At 40.5% G+C, this 26,444-nt stretch overlaps 4 protein-coding genes across 4 annotated transcripts; 2 read left to right on the top strand and 2 right to left on the bottom strand.

The window, feature by feature from the left end:
- The first annotated feature begins 1,469 nt into the window (after positions 1-1,469).
- LOC111802481 (L-ascorbate oxidase homolog) lies at positions 1,470-6,469 on the top strand. Its single transcript, XM_023686867.2, has 8 exons — positions 1,470-1,725; positions 1,886-1,995; positions 3,433-3,703; positions 3,816-3,918; positions 4,890-5,235; positions 5,328-5,693; positions 5,783-5,861; positions 6,063-6,469. The coding sequence occupies exons 1-8, from the start codon at positions 1,579-1,581 to the stop codon at positions 6,273-6,275; spliced, it is 1,635 nt and encodes a 544-aa protein (XP_023542635.2). The 5' UTR covers positions 1,470-1,578; the 3' UTR covers positions 6,276-6,469.
- Positions 6,470-8,411: 1,942 nt separating this feature from the next.
- On the top strand, positions 8,412-11,147 carry LOC111802514 (Glycine cleavage T-protein family). Its single transcript, XM_023686913.2, has 4 exons — positions 8,412-8,744; positions 9,521-10,087; positions 10,166-10,284; positions 10,461-11,147. Exons 2-4 carry the CDS (start codon positions 9,530-9,532, stop codon positions 11,005-11,007), a joined length of 1,224 nt encoding a protein of 407 aa, XP_023542681.2. The 5' UTR covers positions 8,412-8,744; positions 9,521-9,529; the 3' UTR covers positions 11,008-11,147.
- A 1,447-nt stretch (positions 11,148-12,594) lies between these two features.
- Positions 12,595-17,003, bottom strand: LOC111802486 (aspartic proteinase). Its single transcript, XM_087127140.1, has 14 exons — positions 16,847-17,003; positions 16,130-16,502; positions 15,956-16,016; positions 15,713-15,807; positions 15,514-15,626; positions 15,254-15,422; positions 15,133-15,172; positions 14,929-14,993; positions 14,125-14,242; positions 13,932-13,992; positions 13,673-13,829; positions 13,152-13,271; positions 12,990-13,078; positions 12,595-12,922 (listed from the first exon to the last, which is right to left on the bottom strand). The coding sequence occupies exons 2-14, from the start codon at positions 16,493-16,495 to the stop codon at positions 12,838-12,840; spliced, it is 1,539 nt and encodes a 512-aa protein (XP_086983266.1). The 5' UTR covers positions 16,496-16,502; positions 16,847-17,003; the 3' UTR covers positions 12,595-12,837.
- A 1,187-nt stretch (positions 17,004-18,190) lies between these two features.
- On the bottom strand, positions 18,191-23,536 carry LOC111802456 (uncharacterized). Its single transcript, XM_023686831.2, has 5 exons — positions 23,187-23,536; positions 21,334-21,813; positions 20,527-20,709; positions 20,015-20,454; positions 18,191-18,882 (listed from the first exon to the last, which is right to left on the bottom strand). The coding sequence occupies exons 1-5, from the start codon at positions 23,488-23,490 to the stop codon at positions 18,259-18,261; spliced, it is 2,031 nt and encodes a 676-aa protein (XP_023542599.2). The 5' UTR covers positions 23,491-23,536; the 3' UTR covers positions 18,191-18,258.
- Between the last annotated feature and the right edge of the window lie 2,908 nt (positions 23,537-26,444).

A 26,444-nucleotide genomic window follows, 5' to 3' on the forward strand; every position in this document is an offset into this window, starting at 1 on the left:
TGTCTGCTCGTTTTGCCCATTTTGAGATATGGATTGTTGCCTAACAAATGAGTGAAATTTGACCCGACACAATCACATGGGTCCTTACTCTGATTGCATGTAAGAGTTGTTAAATGTTTATTTGTTCAAGATATTGTCCACCTTGACCCGTTACGTATTGTTGTCAGCCTTACGATTTTAAAACACGTCTAGAGAGGTTTCCACACTTTATAAGGAATGTTTTGTTTACTTTTTCAACCGATGTTGGATCTCATAATCCACAATCCTTTGGGGCCAGCGTCTTCGTTGGGACACCACCCGATGTCTGGCTTGGATACCATCTGTAACAGTCTAAGCTCACTGCTAGTAGATATTGTCTAGTTTGGCTTGTTACGTAATGTCGTCAGCCTTATGGTTTTAAAATATGTTTAATAAGGAGAGGTTTCCAACCGATGTGGGATCTCACCATCCACCCTCCTTTGGAGTCCAACGTCTTCACTGACACATTGCCCAGTTTCTGGCTCAGATACCTTGTGTAACAGTCCAAGCCTACCAATAGCAGATATTGTCCGCTTTGACCGTTACATAATGTCGTCAGTCTCACGGTTTTAAAACGCATCTATTAGGGAGAGGTTTCCCACTGTTGTGGGATCTCACAATCTACCCTCCTTAGGGACCTAGCGTCTTCGCTAATACAACTCGGATACCATTTGTAACAGTCCAAACCGCCAACAGATATTGTCAACTTTAACCCATTACATATCAATAGCTTGTTTTAGAACAGGTCTATTAGGGACAATTTCCCACGCTCTAACAAGAAATGTTTTATTCCTCTCTCTCTCTCAAAACAACCTAGGATAAAACAAATAGCAAAGATATTTTACAAATATATAATTTAGCTTTTATTTTTCTTCTTACTTGAATTTTTAATTCAAAGGGTATATGATTTCCATGTTTTTTCTTCTCTTTCTCACAAGATTCTCCACATCCTTCAAGTCTTCGGAGAGATTAAAGTTGTCTTTGAAAATAAAAAAAAACTCAAGCCAATCAAAATCAACATATATGTCCTAGTTTAAAGCTTTAGGATAGAGATTCTGCCGTTGTACTTAAAAGAACAACCGTCCAAGCATTTCAATATCTGGTGCGGCGGCGTCGGCGACGGCGGTGTTAAACTCCTCGTGACGGTGAGTTTACTATAGCATGGTAGCATTACAGGCTAGGGGAATCTTGTATTTAATTATCCAACCTGAGGTAAATTCCCTTGTTCTTCATCTATCAGTCATCCCATGGACTTTCATTTTTCAACCCAATCACAGCCGTTCAAGCCAATGGGGCCTACCCCCATTGACGGTGGATGATTGGAAGAGCCATCCTCCATCTCTGAACTGTAACACTGACAACTCACAAGCCTCCACACTGCCTTCTGGGTAACATCCAAGACGGACTTCAGCTTCTACAAAAGGCCAACCACCACAAAACAAATGTAGAGTGAGAGAGAGCTTTGTAGATTTAGAGAGAGAGAGAGAGAGAGAGAGAGGAAGCCTTTCTCTCTTCTTCTAGATCTGCCACTTCGTTCATTTCAGCTGACTTCAAGCTCCCATGGCAATGAGGAAAAGCAGAGTACTCTGTTTTTTCATTTTCATGGTTCTTTTTGCTGTTATTAAGGTTAATGCTGAGAACCCATATAGGTTTTTCACATGGAAAATCACTTACGGTGATATCTACCCGCTTGGAGTTAAGCAACAGGTACTATGCTTCTTTCATTTCTATGTGTTTATTTGGAAAGTGTTTGCTTTTTTAAAGCTTAAAGTTGGCGTTTTTATCTTCTGTTCTTCAAACCCTTTGTTGCTTGCTCAATGGCATCTTGAAAAGAATGAATTTGGAACTTATTGGTGGCGTTTTGCAGGGAATCTTGATTAATGGGCAGTTCCCAGGGCCTCAGATCGATGCTGTTACTAATGATAATTTGATTATCAATGTGTATAACTATCTCAAGGAGCCGTTCCTCATTTCTTGGTAACACTTACAAATCATGTTTTTTCTCTCTGGTATCAAATAGTGGGAGTTCTCGAACTGGGATAGTTGGCTTGTCTGAGACCAGCGCCGACGAACATTAATGTCCTGTCGGTTACTCTGCTAATGTTGTGCATTCATTCTCATTTTGACAGTGGCAAAGGTCAGATTGTTGCGTTCTGTAACATAGGGAAAATGGAAACTTGGAAAGTTTCTACTTTCACCTCTCATCCATTTTCTAGATCTAAGTTCAAGCGCAGTAAAGTGAAGTTCTAGAGATTTTTTTGAACTTTTCTTAATTGATCTTATGATCTTATGAAGTAAACTGGATCCGCCCAAACCCACGGCTAGCAGATATTGTCTTCTTTGGGCTTTCCCTTTCGGGCTTCCCCTCACGGTTTTTAAAACACGTCTACTAGGAAGAGGTTTATAAGCCTCCTCAACCGACGTGGGATCTCACAATCCACCCTCCTCCGGGGCCCAGCGTTCTCTTTGGTATTCGTTCCCTTATCCAATCAATGTGGGACCTCCCAATCCACGCTCTTCGAGGCCTAGCGTCCTTGTTGGCACACTGCCTCATGTCCACCCCCTTTGGGGCTAGCCTCTTTGCTGGCACATCGCTCGATGTCGGCTTTGATACTACTGTAACAGCCCAAGCTCACCACTAGCAAATATTGTCTTCTTTGGGCTTTCCCTCATCGTCTACTAGGAAGAGGTTTACACACCCTTATAAAGAATGTTTTATTTTCCTCCCCAACCGATGTGGGATCTCACAATCTACCCTCCTTAGGGGCCCAGCATCCTCACTGACACTCGTTCCCTTATCCAATCGATGTGGGACCCTCCAACCAACCCCCTACGAGGCCTAGCGTCCTTGCTAGCACACGCCTTGTATCCACTCTCTTTGGGGCTAGCCTCCTCGCATCGCCCTGTGTCAGCTCTGATACCATTGTAACAGCTCAAACCCACCCCTAGCAGATATTGTCTTCTTTGAACTTTCCCTCTTGAGCTTCCTTTCAAAGTTTTTAAAACACGTCTGTTAGAGAGATGTTTCCACACTCTTACCAACAATGCTCCATTCTCTTCTCCAATTGACGTGGGATCTCACGTAAACATTCTATTTAGTCTCTTTTGTCCGTTTCATTTTTGTTCGTTAGCAGTTTATTTGAAATGGGTGTCACTAGAGCAACATTAAATGATGTTTATATTAGTCAATCTGACCTGTTGTAGATCTCAGTGTTCACATGGTTGATGATCTATTAATCACTGTAAAGTTGCCCCATATTTAATCACATTAATGGCTAAATTTTGGCCAAGTTTTTATCTTTGAATCTTGGTCTGCTCATCTTACTGATTTTGTAGATCATAACTGCACTAAATCTGATGGGTCCAGATGATTCAAATGATATATGAGCATTTCTTGTGGGTGTCACTTTGCAGGAATGGCTTACAGCAGAGAAGAAATTCATGGCAGGATGGAGTTTATGGGACTACTTGTGCTATCCCTCCATTGAGAAACTTCACTTATGTTCTGCAGGCAAAGGACCAAATTGGCACTTACTTCTACTTCCCATCCACAGCATTCCACAAAGCAGCTGGAGCATTTGGAGGCATTAGAATTTGGAGTCGACCCGGAATTCCTGTTCCCTTTGCGCCTCCTGCAGGGGACTTCACAGTGCTAGCTGGTGACTGGTTCAAGACGAATCATTATGTAAGCATTCTAAGCTCTTTTCAAGTTCTGCCATGAAGATTTGGTTTTGTTGGTGTTGTTGTTCCATTCTTTGAGGATATTTTGTTAAAGCTGGTCTCTCATTCTTTTTTAGATTTTGAGACAAGGTCTTGAAAGCGGTCGGAATCTTCCCGCTCCCGATGGGCTTCTAATCAACGGTCGAGGGTGGAATGGGTATACGTTTAATGTGGATCAAGGTGAACAACAATGTTTGCTATTGTCTTTTGTTTTATGCTTGTGAGATCTCACATCGGTTGGAGAGGGGAACGAAACATTCCTTATAAGAGTGTGGATGGAAATCTCTTTTTAGCAGACGCGTTTTAAAAACCTTGAGGGGAAACTCAAAAGGGAAAACCCAAAGAGAGTTCCTCTGGCGCTTCTAAACCAGTAGTTATTTCAAGTATCTGCTAGCGGCTTGAACTGTTACAAATGGTATGAGAGCTAGACATCGGGCGGTGTGCCAGAGAGGATGTTGGCCCCCAAGGGGGTGGATTGTGAGATCCCACATCGGTTGGAGAGGGGAACGAAACATTTCTTATAAGGATGTGGAAACCTCTCCCTAGTATACGCGTTTCAAAATCGTGAGGCTGACGGCGATGCGTAACGGGCCAAAGCAGATGCTATATGCTAACAGTAGGCTTGGGCTCTTACAAAAGGTATCAGAGTCAGACACTGGGTGGTGTGCCGGCAAGGATGCTAGGCCCCCAAGGAGGATGGATTGTGAGATCCCACATCGGTTGGAGAAGGGAATGAAACATTTCTTATAAGGGTGTGGAAACCTCTCCCTTGTAAACGCGTTTTAAAACCGTTGGTTGACGGCGATACCTAACGGGCCAAAGTGAATGCTATTTGCTTGCAGTGGGCTTCGGCAGTTACAAATGGTTTCAGAGCCAGACATGGGACGGTGTGCCAGCGAGGACGCTAGGCTCCCAAGGGGGATGGATTGTGAGATCCCACATCGTATGGAGAGGGGAACAAATCATTCCTTATAAGGGTGTGAAAACCTCTTCATAGCATATGCGTTTTAAAAACTTTGAGAGGAAGCCCGAAAGGAAAAACCCAAAGTGAACAATATCTAATAGCGATGGGGTTGGACGGTCAAATATGCCCACAAATGTATCTTTCATGAGTTGCATATAGCAAGTTTGTTAATCATATTTGTTTACAGGGAAGACATACAGGTTCAGAATATCAAATGTGGGACTTTCAGCTTCCATTAACTTCAGAATTCAGGGTCATCTGATGAAACTGGTGGAGGTGGAAGGATCACACACTCTCCAGAACACATATTCCTCTCTTGACATCCATTTGGGTCAATCCTACTCTGTCTTGGTCACTGCTGATCAACCTCCTAAGGACTACTACGTCGTTGTTTCGTCTCGGTTTACCTCTCCGATCCTCACGACGACCGCTGTACTTCACTACAGCAATTCATGGGAGAAAGTTTCTGGTCCAGTTCCGGGTGGCCCGACCACCGAGATCGCTTGGTCTCTCCAGCAGGCTAGATCTATCCGGTATCTTGTCAACTCAACAGCTTTTCAGTTGCTTGTTAGTCTAGTCTTGTTGACAAGTTACCTACACTGATTTCGTTCTCTCTTTCAATCAGCTGGAATTTGACTGCAAGCGGACCGAGACCGAATCCGCAAGGCTCCTACCATTATGGACTGATCAAGACAAGCCGAACGATCATACTAGCGAACTCGGCCCCCGTTATCAATGGAAAGCAGAGGTTTGCTGTCAACAGTGTCTCATTTGTTCAAGCTGACACTCCGTTGAAACTGGCTGACTTCTTCAAGATCCCTGGAGTTTTCAACCTCAACAGCATTCCCACCACTCCCACCTGGGGCAATGCCTACCTCCAGACCTCTGTCATGGATTCTAATTTTCGAGAATACATCGAGATCGTGTTCCAAAATTGGGAAGAAACCGTGCAGTCATGGCATATCAATGGCTACTCGTTCTTCGTCGTCGGGTACTACGACTTATTTCACTTGTTAGTTTATCTTTTCAATGAAACCAAGAATCAGTTTCTGCTCACTAACATGGAGCTGGATTGATCAGGATGGATGGAGGCCAATGGACGCCTGCCAGCCGAGATCGATACAATCTCAGAGACACGGTCGCTCGTTGCACGACTCAGGTACTTGTACTTTCCTTGTAACGACTCAAGCCCATTGTTAGCAGATATTGTCCTATTTGGACTTTTTCTTTTAGACTACCACTCAAGGTTTCTATACCCTTATAAAAAATGCTTCGTTCCCCGCTTCAACTGACGTGGGATCTCACATCGTGTCTCTAAAAAGGACCTGTTGCTGATGTTCATTGTTTTTATGAACTGCAGGTGTATCCAAAGTCATGGACAGCAATCTATATGGCACTTGATAATGTAGGAATTTGGAATGTGAGATCTGAGAGTTGGGCAAGGCAATACTTGGGACAGCAGTTCTATCTCAGGGTTTATACCTCATCAACCTCCTTAAGAGATGAGCTACCGATCCCCCGAAACGCTCTCCTTTGTGGTCGGGCCAGTGGTCGTCACACGAGGCCTCTCTAAGTTTCAAAATCTTATATTTCTTGTCACGAGTGGGTGACACCGTTCTAACTGGTTTCTAGGTGCTTAGATTCGTGTTCCTTTTGATCAAATGCTCATCTTGAGCTATTTTTACGAAAAGATTTGAATTCTTAGCTAAATTTTATCGAAATTCTTAATGGGCTTCACCAAAAATAGGTTGAACAGAGTTTTATGTTTGTGACTGTTTCAAAAAGACATGTTTGGTTGAACAAGAATTTAAATGATGTAATGGAAAACTGCATAGTTCTTGGGAAAGTGTCAACTAAAAGGAAGTCTGAGCTCTGCGAACTGCTCACCCACGGGTACTCAATGATCCATTTCTTTTCCTTTTTTCACTTCATATAGTTCTATAAATTCCCATGTTCAATAACTCCCAATTCCCATCAAACAATTCTTCATTTGAAACCAAATTATGGGTTCTTTTTTGGCTTTGAAATTCCTCTGGCTGCTGGTTCTGTTTGCACTAATCTGTGCCTCGGAGCCCAGAAGGCTTGTTGGCACTGGGGGAGGGTTTGGAAGTGAAAAGACAGGCTATTTCCAGTTCTTTCCTGGCTATGGCAGTGGGCTCGGCGGTGGTGGAGGGTTTGGTGGTGGTGGCGGCGGTGGATTAGGTGGTGGTTCGGGCTTTGGCAGTGGAGGTGGAGGGGGATTTGGGTCTGGAATTGGGGGGCTCGGCGGTGGTGGAGGTGGAGGGTTCGGCGGTGGTGGTGGTAGTGGCAGTGGCAGTGGCGCTTTAGGTGGCGGAGCTGGAGGTGGAGGAGGAGCTGGTGGTGGATTTGGAGGTGGACTGCCTTGAGTTCAAAATTGTGTCTTGTTATTCTGTTCAAGTGTTTGTTTTCTTCATTTGTGTGATTTCATGTTATATAATCATGTCTTCAAGTAAATGGATTTGGTTTTTATTATAAACTATGACGAAGTACGTCTCGAGTCTACATTATTCTTAAAAGATGTTGATACGATAATCGATGATTAACGAGAGTAATATCCATATTCACCATACTATAGAAAATTTTTTCGTTCACATGAACTCAACCCGTCAAAATCACTGTAACAGTCTAAGTCCGATAGCAGATATTGTTCACTTTGGCCCGTTACGTATTATCGTCAACCTCACAGTTTTAAAACGTATCTACTATGGAAAGGGTCTAGTCCTACTCCGACCAGTGGCTCGCTTCGTCAGTGACTGACTCTGATACCATTTGTAACAGCCCAAGACCACTACTAACAGATATTGTTCTTTTGGGTTGTTCCTTTCGACCTTCTCCGTTTTTAAAACGCGTCTCTTAGGAAGGTTTCCACACCTTTATAAGGAATGTTTTGTTCCCCTCTCCAACCGATGTGGGATCTCACAACTCACCCCCATTGGGAGCTCAGTGAGCACATTGCTTGAAACCTGACTCTGATACCACGGGCCAATGTAGACAATATCTGCTAGCAGTGGGCCTGAGCCGTTACAAATGGTATCAGAGTCAATCATCGAACAGTGCGAGCCACTGGTTAGAATAGGGCTAGACTTTCTCTATAGTAGACGCGTTTTAAAAACTGTGAGACTGATGATGATACGTAACGGGCCAAAGCGGACAATATCTATTAGCGGTGGCCTTGGGCTGTTACAACTAATGACACAACCAACGACGACTCCTCTCACACTTAACTTTACTTAAAAAAACGATTTTTTGAAAGGATGAATATTACCAATACTCAGTAAATAACTCTAAATAAAAGTTAGATATGTATATCGTAATATCAAGAGAGACCTAAAATCGTTCAAAACTAGATCAAATGTCTGTAACATACCCTAATATATGATCATCTCGTTTAAACCTAAACGAGTCATAGAGACCCCGATCACCTAGCCTCCAAAAACATGGACGACCCAATCGTAAACCGCTTAAATCGCTAAAAAAAAAAACTCAATTTTTGCTAATTCACACAATTCCTAAAAACACCCTAAACCCTAATTAATGCACAATATTGTTTCAATACCAATGGAAATTATACTAAACACAACCAAGTTAAGATCTTGATCTTCATTTCCATTTCCTAGTTCTTAAGCGATCGCCCACCGAACTTGGGTGAGGCATTCTGATACCCTGTACGGAGCACCATGGGAACGATCCTAGGCTTTCAACTGATCTCCGTCGGTCAGCCATAGGATCCCACCACTTTGTCATAAGCGGTGGAGATTCTCCGTTGATGGATTTGGTTTTACATTTTGGGTATAAACACGATCGAAGCAACGGATGAATGGGCTGGGAGTTTAAAGAGATTGGGGTATGTGTGAGACTGTGCCACCACCATCCATTTTCTTTTGATTATCATTCTTTTGTTCTATATATAAAGCTTCAAGCCTTTCTCTCCTCCTGATAGCTCAACACTGATCCACAAATGCTCTTGTAGCCTCTCAGATTTGTTTGATTGAAGAACTAAATTTGAAAATAACCCATTTCTGTAAGTGATTCCCTCTTGCTTTCATGTCTTTTTATCTGCTTACATTGCGTTTTCCCATCTGTGTTCTTATCTTTTCTCGTAACTTCTCTGTTCTTCTTGGGATTGTTCGATTGGTTTTGTGAGTTTTTGGGATTGTTTGATGGGATCTTGGAAATCGATGTTGAATCGCATTCATAAATGTGCTTGATGAAATTTGGTGTTCATGAAAGGGAATTTGGAATTCTGTCTGTAATCTTGTCTGGTTGGATTGTTCTTTAGATGGTCAGTTTATAATTGTTCCAGACGGTGTTTCAAAATTTAATGCGCTTGATGTTTTGCATCTGCAATGTGCCATATGGGTTCTTCATGCTATCTGCTTAAGATCTACGACTTATGCTAAATAGTTTTGTTCATCTGGAGGAATTTGCATATCATTAGCAGCTTGAAAATCGAACTGTTCTTGTTCTTAATTGTGTATGATCCATGACGGCCTTTTTGTTTAAGGGCAGCTCGCCTTTTTTAATAGAAGGAAGTGAGATAGCATTGGTTCTTTCGATAAATCGATGCATGAGCTGAGGCTCCCATGTCCCGTCGACCCTTCGACTAAATAGTTTTGTTAATCTAGATGAACTTGCAAATCATTAGCAGCTTGTAAATCGAACTGTTCTTATTCTTAATTCGTGTATGATCCATAACGATGATATATCTGAGTTTTGTAGTGTTCATACTGATTTTGCTTCTACTTTTAGGCTTTTAGTTATCTTCGTTAAGTGTTCATGCTGTGGTTTAATTTATAGACTAGCAAGATGAGGGGAGGTCTGTGGCAACTGGGGCAATCGATAACCCGCCGTCTCGCTCAGGCTGATAAGAAATCCGTGGGGCGTCGATTCTTTGCTGCAGAGTCTGAGCTAAAAAAAACTGCTCTATTTGATTTCCATGTTGCTCATGGTGGAAAGATGGTTCCATTTGCTGGGTGGAGTATGCCTATTCAGTACAAGGATTCGATAATGGATTCAACTGTGAACTGCAGGCAAAATGGTGGACTGTTTGATGTTTCTCATATGTGTGGACTGAGCCTCAAGGGGAAGGACTCTATCCCTTTCCTTGAAACACTTGTTATTGCTGATGTTGCTGGGCTTGCTCCTGGAACTGGAACACTTACTGTCTTTACCAATGAAAAGGGTGGAGCTATCGACGATTCGGTGATCACGAAGGTGACCGATGACCACTTATACTTGGTTGTGAATGCGGGGTGCAGAGACAAGGATTTAGCTCACATCGAGGAGCATATGAAGGCCTTCAAGGCAAAAGGTGGAGACGTCTCGTGGCATATTCATGATGAGAGATCTCTTCTAGCACTCCAGGTTTATATTAAATTGTTGAACTCGGTCGATTGCTTTGTTCTGTTCTTTACATGTTTGCTTGATTGATTGTATACCAAGGGCCCTCTTGCTGCACCAGTTCTACAACATTTGACGAAAGACGATCTGAGCAAGCTTTACTTCGGCGAGTTTCGCATATTGGATATCAATGGAGCTCATTGCTTCCTCACCAGGACAGGGTATGCTTCCTTTCCACTCTGAACGAGCCATGTCGATTTATCATAACATCATTTATCAACTGTTCTTGAGAAAACTGGTTGAAGTCTATTTATTAATCGTTTTGCTTCAAGGCATTCCGACTTTGCGAGTGGTATCGAAAATGGAACACCTTACACTTTCTTATACTCCTGCTCAGGTACACAGGTGAAGATGGGTTTGAGATTTCAGTGCCATCAGAGCACGCACTGGATCTTGCCAAAGCAATCCTGGAGAAATCAGAAGGGAAGGTGAGATTGACAGGACTAGGTGCACGAGACAGTCTTCGACTCGAAGCAGGCCTGTGTTTATATGGCAATGACATGGAACAACACACAACGCCAGTCGAGGCGGGGCTAACATGGGCTATAGGAAAAAGAAGGAGAGCAGAAGGCGGTTTTCTCGGTGCCGAGGTGATTCTGAAACAGCTCGAAGAGGGGCCAGCAGTAAGGCGTGTCGGTTTCGTCTCGTCGGGACCTCCTGCAAGAAGCCACAGTGAGATTCAGAATGAGGAAGGGAAAAACATTGGGGAAATCACGAGTGGAGGATTTAGTCCATGCCTGAAGAAGAACATTGCTATGGGTTATGTGAAATCTGGATCACACAAGGCTGGCACCAAAGTGAAGATTGTTATCAGAGGAAAGACCTACGATGGTGCTGTCACTAAAATGCCATTTGTTCCAACAAAATACTACAAGCCGACATAATTGTTCTTCATGTTTACTATGTTGTCCTGTCCACAACATTTTTCTCAGAACTTCCTTGATCATAAAAATGTAATCTTGCATTGAACCCGTTTACATTACCCGTCTTGAAAAGTATGAAGTTGACGAGTTTCGACAATGTATTTAATAGCTTATTGACCTATTCTTTACAACGCGATAGTGAAGGTTTAATATATCTTATTAGACTAGACACAAAACTTAAATACTTTGAATATATCTTAAACTCTGATCGTAAATGAACGAAAGAATTGAGGATGGATTGGAATGTGTTTTGTGGAAAAAAAATGGAGGAATGTAGAGCGTAAAATTGACCATTGGTATTCTTGATTATCGTTTGGGGACTTTAAAGATTCCATGTTTACCTTTTCGATTAAGGAATTGATGCTTAATAAAAGAACACTTATATAATATAATTAAACAAATAGTTTTCAAAAGAATTGAATAATAAAAGAATACTTGAACTAAATAAACTAGAATGAAGTTTCCAAATTAAGTTGTATTTTTTGTTATGGCACCTCATAGAGTTTGGAAATTGAAGTCCTACTTGGGCCTTTGGATGCCTAGGGAGAGATGCCTTTGGAGACTCAATCCAAAGCCATAATTTGAGATCATACGTCAATCAGAGATAATTATTGTGTGGAAACTTCTTTTCAACAGACTCGTTTTAAAATCGTGAGGCTAACAACGATACTTAACAGGTTAAAGCGAACAATATCTACTAGCAGTGAGCTTAGATTGTTATAAATGGATCAGATGGGTGGAGTTGTGAGATCCCACGGATCGGATGGGTGGATTCGTGCGATCCCACGGATCGGATGGGTGAATTCGTGAGATCCCACGAATCCGATGGGTGAATTCGTGAGATCCCACGAATCCGATGGGTGAATTCGTGAGATCCCGGATTCGTGAGATCCCACGAATCTGATGGGTGAATTCGTGAGATCCCATGAATCCGATGGGTGAATTCGTGAGATCCCACAAATCCGATGGGTGAATTCGTGAGATCCCACGAATCCGATGGGTGAATTCGTGCGATCCCACGAATCCGATGGGTGAATTCGTGCGATCCCACAAATCAGAAGGGTGAATTCGTGCGATCCCACAAATCAGAAGGGTGAATTCGTGCGATCCCACAAATCAGAAGGGTGAATTCGTGCGATCCCACAAATCAGAATGGTGAAGTCGTGAGATCCCACAAAAGGTGAAGAGGGAAAAAAACACTAGTTACAAGGGTGTGAAAACCTCTCCTCTCCTTATGAGCATTCCATATAGTAGTGTGAAAACCTCTCTCTAGCAGATACATTTCCGACAATGATATGTAACAAGCCTAAGCAGACAATATTTGCTAGTGGTAAGTTTGGACGGTTACACATCAATAGATTAGAGTTCAGCATTGTTGGAACGGCCTAAATGTCATCGACATTGCTATATTCAGCAGTCACGGGAATGACCGTGGTGATGAACAAGTTACAACCATCCCAACATGCTCAACAACAGAACAAAGATTGTTCAAGATTAAGGCATAAGGCCTTGAGTTCCTGTTTTTTAAGGTTGTTGTATAAATCGAGATAACACAACTTATATCCAAACATATATCAGCTCTTCTGTTCGTATATAAATCAGCAGAGATACTCAAGCTACTATACAAAAGCTGTATAAATAAAAGACGACTCAGTAGCAAGCATTTACAAATTTGGGGGTTGCCCTTCTTAACATTCCATAAGTTCATAAACTTCAACTTAAATGGCTCATATGCATAATAAGGCTTTAAAGGCATACCAAACAAAGCCACCAAACAAGAAGTTTCTTTCTTCATGCTGCCTCTGCAAACCCGACTCTCAGCTTGCCAAAATCGAACACTGTGTGGTATCGACCCATGAAGACGTCTCCCAGGATCCTGTGGCCAACAAAAACAGGTTATTTTGATTGAATCTGAGAGCAAAATGAATGGTAAAAACTTATACCAGAGGGGTCCACGAGGAGGAGGAACATCTAACGCAGTAAATCCACTGATGCACTGAGCTGCACGACCTTCGCCTACCTTGAGGACGTACTGTTCACATTGCTCACCATGTTAGAGAAAGTTGGTAAAAAAAAGTGTAATATCAAAGAAACAAGTATTTTACATCTTGTGGGGTAAGGTCAAAAACTTTGTCACCAATGGTGAAGGAAACAATAGGCATGGAAGAAAGGCTTCCACAGTCGACGGCAGATTGTCCCATTGGACTAGGCATATGATCACATAGCTGCAAGAGGAGTTAACTAATTCAGTCATCAAGAACCAAATTGTAACAATCCAAGCCCACCGCTAGCAAATATTGTCTGTTTTGACCGTTACGTATCACCGTCAGTCTCACAGTTTTAAAACGGTCTATTAGGGAGAGGTTTCCACACCCTTATAAGCAAATGCTTCATTTCCCCCTCCAACCGATGTGGGATGTCACAACAATCCACCCCCCTTGGGGGCCCAGCGTCCACGCTGGCACACCGCCCCGTGTCTCGCTCTGATACCATTTGTAACAGTCCGGTATGGAGAGGTTTCCACACCCTTATAATCAATGCTTCGTTCCTCTCTCCAACCGAGGTGGGATGTCACACAAATATTCTAAAGAACCTGTAACATTCTTCAAGTAAGACATTTTTTCACCTCGTTGATGTAGTTCATTATTCGTTCTTTAGTTTGATTCTGACGAAGTTGATTTTGCATCCAGACGACCATCATCTCGCACGCAGGGCACATGGCATCGCGTAGACCATCGGATGATTTGCCAGCATTCTCATCCACCACACTCACAATCCCCATGCTACACGAACAACATAATTTCATGGATCAGCGATTCACCAAGTAAATTAGTGAGGGCGATTTCGTATAGCAGGACTATTGTGGTAGCAAAAAAAGGATTCACCTCACTCCTCGGGCCCCGTCGAAAGTACACAACTTAATTTGAGAACAGATCTTCTTCGGATCTGCCTGTTGAAGATAGCGAAAAAGCAAGAGGTCAATAATGTATAAAAGGTTTAAAGATTGGGTGTCTTAGGCAGAGTCTATAAAGAAATCATAATGTCAAGAATCAGGGAGTTAAAAAGGATAACATTAACTTGCCTCGGATGAAAGCAAATCCATAATGGTTTGCCCATATTGTGCAACAACTGCCTTGCATTCCTGGCTAATGACTCCTTTAGCTCCAATGGCATGGTTGATCATGGTTATAATGGGCTATAAGAAATAGACAAACATTGTAGTAAGTAGCCATTCGACCCAACTTAAAAGACAAAGTCACGCCGTTCTACTTAATCGTAAGACGAAGAAGTGAATTTTATATCTATACACACACGCTCCAAGTTAAAGCCCAAAATCTTAGGTTAACAAGCTTCCATATGCTTGAGACATTTTGTAACCGCTCAAGTCCACAGCTAGCAAATATTGTCCGCTTTGGCCCGTTACATACCATCGTCAACCTCACGGTTTTAAAACGCGTTTGTTAGGGAGAGGTTTCCACACTCTTCAAAGAAATGTTTCGTTCCCCCCTCCAATCGACATGAGATCTCACAATCCACCCCCTTGGGGGCCAGCGTCCTCGCTGGCACACAGCCCATTGTCTATCTTTGATACTATTTGTAACAGCCCAAGTCTACCGTTAGGTTTCCACACTCTTATAAGAAATGTTTCATTCCCCTCTCCAACCGATGTGAGATTTCACAATCCACCCCCTTGGAGTCCAGCGTCCTCGCTGACACACCACCCCCCCTTGGGGTCCAGCGTCCTCGCTGACACACCACTTTGTGTCTAGCTCTAACAGATATTGTCTGCTTTGACCCGTTACGTACTGTAGGCTTTAAAACACGTCTGTGAAGCCAGTGAAGTTACAATTGACAAGGAAAAGGTTAAGTTTTTGTACGCACAGTTGGACCAGCCAACAGTGAAGTTCCAGAATCAGCTATGGCTGAACAACCACCACCACAATATCCTGAAATAACAATTGAAGAACATGAATGCAAAACTCAATCCCCATATAAGAATTAGAAAAGAAAACTTCATGCCGAGATCATTTTAGATTCGAGTTTTTCCGATACATTATAATTAATATGCGATTCATGGAAGCATACCAGTAGGTTCATCGTCTATGAGAACATCGCCCATGTCAAACTACAAATCAGAATAATTCAAACATGGTAAGTAATAGCGACATGAACCGGGAGGATACGAGATGAAAGCATGTCAACCAACCTGCCAATAACCTTTCTGTGTGACAGGAACGTAAGTATGCTCGCCCTTATAGTGCTTTGGGTCGACTCCACCAAACACAATTTCACCACCTTCTTCCTCCTCAACGTTGCGATTGAGCCAAAACGAAAAGACTGGTTCCTTAACAAGATCTTGATCAACCATGTTATACCTGAGAAGAAAATTACAAACACCTCATACGAGCCTCTACGAGCCAAGAAATCTTAAACAATAATCAGTAATATTGGATGAACATGTCCTACCATACTGGGACAGCATTACCAACAGAGATCTCTTGAAAACCAAGTCCCAACAACCCGTCAAACTTGGCCACCAGAAACGTAAGACTCGGTTCTCTCGTTGCCTCAATGAAATCCTAAACGAGACAATAGCTAGAACTATCAAACCGTTGACATTCCGACGATTTAATTCGATAGAAAAATAGTTAATGCAAAAAGGTACCTGATTCTTCACCACTAGATCTCCAACTCTGACATTGTCATTACTAAAGAAACCAGAGACCGCTCCAGTGCCATACCGAATCGAAGCAGATGTCCCTGCACGAAGTCAATAAACCAAATTATTTCGGGCTGCGATTGTATAATAGCTATATCACTTCACACAAGTACAATCTACAAACATCCCCACATCAAAATAAGTACTAATAATTACAATTCAGTCTGGCTTATGGGAATCGGGAAGTACCGTTTTTCTTGTATGAACTAGAGTGGCTCGACTTGTATTTGGCATGGAAATGACAAGCCAACTACATCAAAACATACAAAAGAATGTGAGAGTATGCGGCCTATAATCATAGTATACTCCAAAAACATATCATTTCTACTTGAATGTTCAATTTTCAACACGATAGAGCCTTACAGAAAACAAGCATTTTGCAGAAGGCACCCATAGATTCGAGCTGCCAGTGTCGAAAATCACAGTGAACTTTTGTGGGGGTGTACCAATGGCAATCTCACCATAGTATTGAGCATCCAGGTAGTTCTTTAACACAACAATATCAGTATCAGATGATACTCCAAGATTACTATTGGGATTATACTTCCTGAACGTAGCTTTCAAAATCTCTGGATCCTTGGACTGCAGCCGGGCGGCTAGCTGGCTTTTTGAGTCTAATTTAATCTTCTTCAGTCCAACTCTAAGCAACCCAGATGCAGATGATACAATATTAAATGAAACCAACAAGAACAAACATAAGAAAGCCGCTTTGAAGTGGGGCAACGCCATTGGTAACCTACAAGTTTAAAGAGATGATCCAATTTAGAAATCATAAACAATGAGATTTCCTACATAATCATTCAAACTTCCCCAAATTGCAGGACAAAAGAAAGAACAAACCCTAAATATCATACGATCAAATGGGATTACAGACCCGTAAGCATCCAAAAACTTAAAGATCAAAAGGGAAACATGATCAGCAGAACAACCCATCAAGATCATGATCACATTATGAAAAGAACAAACAAAACCCAGTTACCAAATTGTCGATGAAGCAAACAATGGAATCCAAAAATGAAAACCCAAAAACTAAAAGGATCATGGCACAAAAATCTGTGAACAAACGAAGAGAAAACGCACCAACAGCGAAGGATTTCAAACGGTGGAGAAAATTGGGGAGTTGGCACGCAAATTTCTCTCGCTACCTCTTTATAAACGAAGGAGAAACAAATAAGGCAAACCCAATTCAACAACCGTAAGAAATGATTCGATCTGAGCCGTCCGTTGTGTGGGGTCAACGTTGTGTTTCCTCCCGGGATTTCTGTAGAGCCGTCTACGATTCTGATTCGAATTTGGGATCCGAAAAGAAAGCATTTTTGGTAGGGTAACCTATCCAACTCGAATAAAGATTGAATTTTTTTAAATTTTAAAATTTGATTCGATGAGTTAGTTGACATTTTTATCCAACCAAAACATATTTTACCTTCCAAATTATTATGAAAAATTAAGATAGATTTAACGTTTGCTACCGATGTGGGTGATAATTTAAGAATGTTTGATATTTGAATTCTATGAGATTTTAGTTATTATTGTTACGTGGATAAGTAAGATTTGTTTTAAATAATTAGAAGAAAGATAACCCGAAAACTCAATCCCTATAAGGTTCGATGGGTACCTATTGGCCCATTAAGTATCGTCATCAGCCTCACGGTTTTAAAACGTGTTTGTTAGGGAGAGGTTTTCACACTCTTATAAGGAATGCTTGTCGTTCTCATCTCCAATCGATGTAGGATCTCACAATCCACCCCTCTCGAGGGTCTAGCGTCCTCGTTGGCACACAGCTCAGTGTTTGGTTCTGATACTATTTGTAGCAGTTCAAGCCCAACACTAGCAAATATTGTCCTCTTTGGATTTTCCCTTACGGGTTTTACTTCAAAGTTTTAAAATGATCTACAAGAGAGAAGAAAGAATGTTTCGTTCTCCTCTCCAACCGATGTACTCTTTTGACACCAAGTTAATAGAAAAAAATATAGTACGAGACAAATTTGAGCTAACATAAATATAATAGTTCACGCCTACCGCTAGTAGATATTGTCATCTTTAGACTTTCACTCAAGCTTAAAAATGCGTCTACTAGGGAAAAAAATATATCAACCTAGACCCACTACTGGCAGATATTGTCCTATTTGGGTTCGACAGATATTGTCGTATTTGGGCTTTCCACACCCTTTAGCCCACCGCTAGCCGGCGCCTACGACTAGGAGATATTGTCTGATTTGGGTTTTTCCTCTCGGGCTTCTCCTAGGAACAGGTTTCCACACTCTTATAAAAGTGTTTCGTTCTCCTCCCCAACTAATGTGAGATATCACAATAAAACATCAAACCATAGAGCAAAGAAGGGAAAAGCAAATCGACCTCTATTCGATTCGATTTTGTTCACTCTTTAACCTAATTTACAAACAGAACACAAAAACGCTAAAAGGGTTCTCATATAAATACTCGAGTTCCACCTTTATGGGAAGATTTTATGGAAAGAACAAATGATTAAGAGATCAGAACAACATGAACTTCCAATTCTTGAAATACAAGTAATAAGAAGCCTGCAAAGCAGCTACCGCATCAGCCCAAAGCCTAAACTGAAGCACACCAAAGCAATAAACTGGAACAATCGCCATCCCAGCAACAAGCAAAGGAACCCAATCCGTATCTTTCCCATAGAACAGGAAGAACGTAGCACTGAAAGCTAGCACCATGCTCAGCACTGACAAGAACAGTGTTCCAAGGCCGCACACCAACTTTAATGGCAACCAAATTAGGAAGTCCTCTTCGGCACAACGCGATGTGAGGATCGACAAGAACAATAGTATCGATGTTGAAGATGATATCAAAGCGGTTGCATCTGATATCACGAACACTGTGAACCATTTGTGGCGGAGAAAGAGAGGCGAGCCGGTGTTGATGTCGTGGTTGTTGTTGTTGCCGCCTGGTACGGTGAAGATTGCGGCAAAAACTACGGTGGCTATTAGAGTTGCAACCAACATGCATGAATTTGCTGTTTTCTTCATCCATTTTTCTCCTTCTTCCACTAGGTTTTGGTGCTCTTTGGTGAATAATTCACGTGGGTTTCGCTTTCCTTTCTTTCTCCTCATTGTAAGCTCTACGATCTTCTCCACTTCCTTCAATTGCATAACTTTAGTTTAGAAACACATGTATTGAATCACTACTCAGCATTAAAGAGATAGTTTAAAAGCTACCCGTTACTCTGTAATGGTACCGCTAGTAGAAACATATGCTAGATTTCTGCTAACCTAACACGAGGTGGTGTGTCAGTAAGGACGCTGGACCCCGAAGGACGTGGATTGGGAGGTTCTACATTGATTGGAGAAGGGAACAAGTGCCAGTGAGAATTTTGGGCCCCGAAAGGAGATGGATTGTGAGATCCCATATTGGTTAGGGAGGAAACAGAACATTTGTTTATAAGGGTGTGAAAACCTCTCTCTAGTAGATGTGTTCTAAAAACCTTGAGGGGAAGTTCAAAAGGAAAAATTCAAAGAGGACAATATCTGCTAGCAGTGGATTTAGGCCGTTACAAATGCTATCAAAGTCAGACATCGAATAGTGTGTCAGTGAGGACGTTGTGCACGGAAGGAGGGTGGTTGTGAGATCCCACGTCGGTTGGAGAGAAGAACAAAGCATTCTTTAAAAGGGTGTGGAAACCTCTACTTAGTAGACGCGTTTTAAAAACCTTGAGGGGAAGCGCAAAAGGGAAAGCTCAAAAAGGACAATATCTTCTACCGGTGGGATTGAGTTGTTACAAATAGTATCAGAGTCAGACATCGGGCAACGTGCCAACGAGGAGGCTGAACCCCGGTGGGGGTGAACACGAGGCGGTATGCCAACAAGGACGCTAGGCCCCGGTGGATTGGGGAGTCCCACATCGATTAGAGAAGGGAACGAGTGCCAACGAGGACACTGAGCCCCAAAGAGGGTGGATTGTGAGATTCCACCTTGGTTGGGGAGTTGGGGAGGAGAACGAAGCATTCTTTATAAGGGTGTAGAAACCTTTACCTAACAGATCCGTTTTAAAAACGTTGAGGGAAAATCCGAAAGGAAAATCCCAAAGAAGACAATATCTGCTAGCGGTCGGCTTAGACAATAAGCTCTCATGGATTTGTTTTTGGTTTCCCAAAAAACCTTATACCAATAGAGGTAACATTCATTACTTATAAACCCACGATCTTTCCCTTAATAAACAATACGCTCACATCATATTAAAAAAGACAACAAAAAAAAAAAAAAAAAAAGTACCTTAAACCATAGAAGCTCTTTATGCATTTGAAAGGCAGCTCCCGACACTCGATTGAGATGATTTAGATCCGCCTTTTTCGCCGCTAGTTCAAGCAAGCTGATATTTTCCTCATCAAAATAGAATGGTAAGTAATCCAAGAACTCACCCATTTCATAAATTAAACTAAAAACACTCTCTTGACGATTTTCAACCGCTACATGAAATATACTCTTTCGATCGCTATCAACTTTCCAAGCAAGATCAGGGTATGAATTGATGATCAATCTCAAAAATTCAACATTTCCAACTCTTGCAGCATCATGCAAGATACTCGTGGGAAACATGATGAACTGCAATATCTCATCTTCAGGTATCTCATCCAAAACAACACTCCACATCAATTCAACCATTTGATGAGCTTGAATTTGCATGAGTTTATGTTTGTGCATACGCTTGATTCCTATAGATAGATCAAATTAAAAAACGAATCGAGTAAAAAAAACAAGCTAGCTCAATTGATTACAATATATACCTTTGATCAAGAGATTAGATGTTTGTTCTTCGCAATCAATAATATACGATTGCAACCGGGTTGGCTTGTTTTTCTTACCAATTGCATTCGACCTACGAGCCATGATATGCAACGGCGTATCGTCATTGAAGTCTCGCTCGAGAACTAACAACGGGTTCCACTTTAAAATAAGCAAAGCTATATCTGTAGAAGAAAGCAATCATGAAGTTGTTAAGGATTGTCCCACATTGGCTGATCATGAATTTATAAGTAAAGAATACATCTCCATTGGTATAATGCCTTTTGAGGAGCCCAAAAGCAAAGCCACCGGAGCTTATACTCAAAGGTAGACAATATTGGATGAAAGTATAATCAAAGAATACTCTCTCCATTGATATGAGGTCTTTTGGGGAAGCCCAAAGCAAAGTCATGAGAGCTTATGCTCAAGGTGGACAATATCATACCATTGTGGAGAGTTGTGATTTCTAACATGGTATCAGAGTCATACCCTAAACTTAGTCATGCCAATAGAATCTCCTCAAATGTCGAACAAAGGACTCCAAAAGAAAAAGAAGTCGAGTCTCGATTAAGGGGAGGTGTTAGGACTCCAAAAGAAAAAGGAGTCGAGCCTCGATTAAGGGGAGGTGTTAGGACTCCAAAAGAAAAAGGAGTCGAACCTCGATTAAGTGGAGGTGTTAGATGACTCTCTTCATTGGTATGAGCCTTTTGGAGAAGCCCCAAAGCAAAGTCACGAGAGCTTACACTCAAAGTGGACAATATCATACCATTATGAACAGTCGTGATTCCTAACAAAAGTTCAAAACAAACCATAATAATCGGCCGAGATGGCGCCAACGAGAAGCTCCATTTGCTCTTGAATGGCGGAGCCATAGACGGGGGTTTTGGAGAGGAGATAGGAGACCATGTGCTTGTGTTTGTATCTAGCGGCAATCAAAACTGGGGTTGAATTTCCGGACCCACGAATGAGCGGCAAAGCTTCGAACTTGGAGACCATTAGCTTGGCGATGTCGACCGCGCCTGAGGCTGCAGCGATGCAAAGGGCTGTGTTTCCATATTTGTTTTTCAAGCCCAAGTCATGTCGGTCGAGGAAGTTCACCAATTCCTTCACAAAAGAAGCCTTCTTGGCTCGAGTTGCTATGTGAAGAACGGTTTCACATCGGTCGCTTATGACCATAGTGAGGACTCCTGGATGCAGATTATTCATGTACTCTGCAGTCTTCCAGTCGCCATTTTGTGCAGCTTGGTATAGTTGAACACGCAGTGGACGATTGTCCATTCTTCGACTCTCTGTAAAATGTAACGGGTTAAAGTGTAACAAGTTAAGAGTTCGAGCATTTGAGTCCAAGTTATCACTAATTAAATTTTAACGATGTATTTATACGAGGACGATCTCTCGTGATTTATTGAATAATCTGCCGTTGACATATAAGAGAATCATGTTTAAAAAATAGTCTAAAAGATCGATACAAAAAAATATTTAATATTTCTTTATAAATCTACTAATTGAGAAATTTGATATTTCATGGGATAAAACTTGACCTATGAACTTCTGCATGTTGGGTTTGTTTTTTGATTTGCATGAGTGGGACTGGCTTTTGTAACTGATTCAATAAGTCTATCATTTTAGGGACTTGACCAAACTAGAGAATATAACATCCTTCTAGAGGAAGTAATTGCTTATTTTAAAACTTGAACCATGGGTGTTCACCGACTTAGTTCATAATTGGATCATAAACAAATTGTTAATCAAGGATGAATGACACTTAGAGGTGCAAGAGGTAATTACAGGGGTAAAATAGACTTTTAACTCAATTGTATGTACAAATAACTCGTAAATGAACGACTTGCATGTAATTATTATACCCATAAACACAACTTATTTCATTACAGGCCGACTAGACAAATCTGATCACGAGTGATCCCTCTTATGTCTCTTCACCTTCTCACGTGGCCTATCTAAATCATCTATGTTCTAATCAACTACTCTCTTTGAACGGAGTAACTCCTTTATACTAATATATTTTTGAAGTCTTCTGATGAGCTTCATATATGACGTTGGCTTCTTTCCTAAAGATCGAATAAATCTTTGATCATCGAGTCCATCAGTAGCCCTCTTCTTGCAAATATTCACTATCCTAAAGCTATTATTATTATTTTTTATTGAGGGCATTTGAGGTAAATAAGACTCTTTTTACTTATTTTTTAAAAATATATATATATAATTTTTTTTAGTTCTAAAAAATTGGATTAATGTTTATATATATATATATATAAATAAAGTAGATAACAAATAATAAAATAATTATCAAATAAAAGCCAAAATTTTTATATCATGAATAAATAATTGATAATATAAAAAATAAATATTTTAAAATAAGAAACAAAAATAAAAACAATACCCAAAATTGAATAAATTGAAAGTTGAGGAATTTTATTGATATTATTGATTTTAATTCCTACCTAATATCAGAAATGACATTTATTGGTACACGTACTAGGGCCATGGGCAGGGACAAAAGAAATTTATTATTATTATTATTATTATTATTATTATTATTATTATTATTATTGTTTATTTATTTATTTATAGATACTAAATTAAGGACTAAAAGGTAAATTAAAGTAAATTAGAGGTTAAAATGGGAAGAGTAAAAACTTACTGGAAAATCTGAAGCTGTGAAATTTGGACATAGGCCAGCTCACATCTTTAGTCTTGGGATCTAACGGTTTGCCGTAAATCTCAAGCGGTAGCGGATTTTCTTCATCCCCACGCGCCGGCGACTCATCTTCACCGACCTCAAAGTCGTCGTCGTCTTCATCGTTGTTGACGGCATTCCGGTCCTCTACTGCAGGAGAGTCAACGCCGGTGACCGGCTCCGACCACCGAACAGCCTTGCCGTCGTGACGGCCGGGGGTTGATTTAGCTGAAGAAGAAGTAGAAGGCCTGCGTGTAAAGGGTATCATCTTTGGTGTGGAATGATGAGCGATTGAATCTTAATGAACCCTTTTGACTATGGGATAATCTCGAGCGGCCTGCCGACCATATACTAATAATTTTATGCATGGTCTTTTTTTTTTTTTTTTTTTTTTTTTAATAATTATTATTTTAATACATTTACTTGGTCAAATTTAACTATAATTGACATGTTAATTGTACATTAATCAAGATCTACTTTAGGAGTTTTCACATTAGTGGACATTTCGATCCATGTGAACTACCCGATACAAACTATACATGTAACCGTCCAACCTCACCACTAGTAGATATTGTCGTATTTGGGGTTTTCCTCAAGATTTTCAAAATGTGTATGCTAGGGAGAGATATTCACACATTTATAAACAATGTTTTGTTCTTTTCTCCAATCGATGTAGGATCTTACCGTCCACTCCCATGTTGAGGTGAGAATGAAACATTCTTTATAAAGGTGTGGAAATCTCTCCCTAACATACATACGTGTTTTAAAACTGAAAAATTCGTAAGCGAAAGCTTAAAGAGGATAATATCTGCTCGCAGTGAGCTTGAGTTGTTACAATAAAAGTTAAATTATGTTAGATTTTTTTTTCCATTTGAGTTGAGTTGAATTTTTAAAAACTCAAAAATTCAATTCAATTTGCAAGTTGATTGATATGTTTCTAGTCAAGTCAACTCGATCAACCCGAAAATAAGGTTACAACAAAACCCAATTCTACTTTACCTTAAAAAAATGATTATAAATATTTAATATCGGTGCTGTAACTTGTAAATGGCTGATATTTAAATTTCACGAGATTTTAGTTATTAATATAACATATATTATAGATAAATATGATTTTTTTTAAAAAAAAAAATAAAAAGAACGACTCAACAACCCAACCCAACCCAACCAAATCCTGGATTGGACGGTAAACTTTGTTCAGGTTACTCGTGTTACCAACCTAACCTAATCGAGATTACTGATTGGTCCTAAAGTTTTTTCAAGCTAACTCAACTCAAACGTGCACACTCTAGAATTTAGTCTTTAAAATTATTATAAAAATGTATTTTAATTATTATTGTTAAGTCTTCATTAATCAATATTTAGAATAAAAATTTAAAGTGAGCTGGAGTTTATTTAAAAGTGGTAAATTGGTAATTTAAATTAAAAATGACGTGGAAGACAGAGAAAGGAGAACATTGAAGTCAACGTGTATTCAAGATCCGATGGGTAATAGATTGACCTTCCGAATTACAGCTGTCATTGGCTCATTTTTGTCAGAAAATAAAATACAAAAATGATACATAACTATACCACTTAATGAAAAATAAATAATAATTAAAAAAATGGACATCACAGTCACATGTGTTTATAAATAATATTTTAAGTGCGCGAGTTTCAACTTTGTCTTTTTCTGATTATTTTTACTTTTTTAAGACCCAATTTAGTAGGCAATTTTGAGGGGTCAATATTATATTTAAACAATTTAATAATATTTTCTAATCCAACATTTGTGGATAATTGTGTAATTACATGTGGACTTATTGTGCTTAAATAATCACTTTGAATCGACGGTTTAGTTCTTGCGACACCCGAGTAAAAGAAAGGTGCATGAATTTATCGAGATCAGATTCGAATGAGAGCGATCTTGAGAATAAGATAACTAAAAAATGCTTAAAGAAAATGAAAGTTAGTACCTATGTAACAATAATAAGAACTTCGGGGCAGTGCCCAGATCCCTTAAAGCAGAGAACTTTTATTTCCTTTAAACTTTTCTTAGTCGTGCTATTCTCAAGATCGCTCTCATTCAGGTGTGGTCTTAGTGCCCATTTCTTTTATGTGGCTCCATCATAGAAATTTCATGGTTAAGCGTGTTTTACTTGGAATCATTCTATGTTGAGTGACTCCTAAGTGTTTTCCTAGGATGTTTGTGAGTGAGGACAAAACATGCTGGAAGGTCTCGTGTTGGTCCGTGGGAGTATTCTTCACTCTTAAGAAGTGAGAAGTAGGTAACGTGACTATGTTGTAAGAGATGTAAGAGAATGTTGTAGCCAATTCAAATTTCGAATCCTAGACATGGGTCGTTATAGTTTCTTGTGTGCATGAGTTTAAAATGGTTAAGTTCAGTTGTGGTGTTTGTTAGAGTTTAATGGTCACTGATCCCCTTGCACGGGCAACCCATGTGCGTCTAAGTTTTCGTTTCATAGTCGATGCCATTGCCGTCCTTTTTAGTATCTGCATCACTGCTCGTAATCGGCTCCGACCACCGAAAGGCCTAGGCATCGTGAGGGGTTGACACATTGAAGTCAACTTCATCATCTTTGCTTTGGAATGGAGTTTGGTAGTAGCCTTCAAATACAGCATAGTAAGCTATACAGCTGGGCAATGAACCATATACAAATAATAATTGTATGCATTAGAGATTTTTTTATTCATACACATTGGATTACGTCATTACCAATTGTTTGGTAACGCAAGTACAGTGAAAAACTCAAAAGGACACTCCGTTCGGGCGTTTTTTGAACGACCCTTTCTTTCAGTTGGGCCTCTACAATCGCACGCCTGGAACAAAAAGGTTCGTTGTACAATTTTGGCTCCCCGATCCAAATAGGAGAAGTACGTCATGCTAATATGCCTTGGATGATCCACATTTCTGAGTCCGACATTAATGAACACATTGAACTATCCATGACCCAAGCCTACATGAACCATCATCAGCAAGCCCAAGAGAATATACTTTCAATTAGGGGGTTTCAATGGTTCTTCTTAGGTTAGAAAAAAGAAGACCGTTGAATTGGGTTGGTCCATAATCGTACGACTTAGGTTATATCAGACAGTGACCTCATGCGACTATTACGACAAGCTTATTATTAGTTTGTTCATTCCATGATATCTCAATTATTAGGATCGATACCAGTTGTTAGCTCTGATACCAATTGTTAGGATCGCATCGCTCAACAACGC

The sequence above is a fragment of the Cucurbita pepo genome, chromosome 9 (genome assembly GCF_057944985.1).
Source record: "Cucurbita pepo subsp. pepo isolate OVF chromosome 9, ASM5794498v1, whole genome shotgun sequence".
NCBI lineage: Eukaryota > Viridiplantae > Streptophyta > Magnoliopsida > Cucurbitales > Cucurbitaceae > Cucurbita > Cucurbita pepo.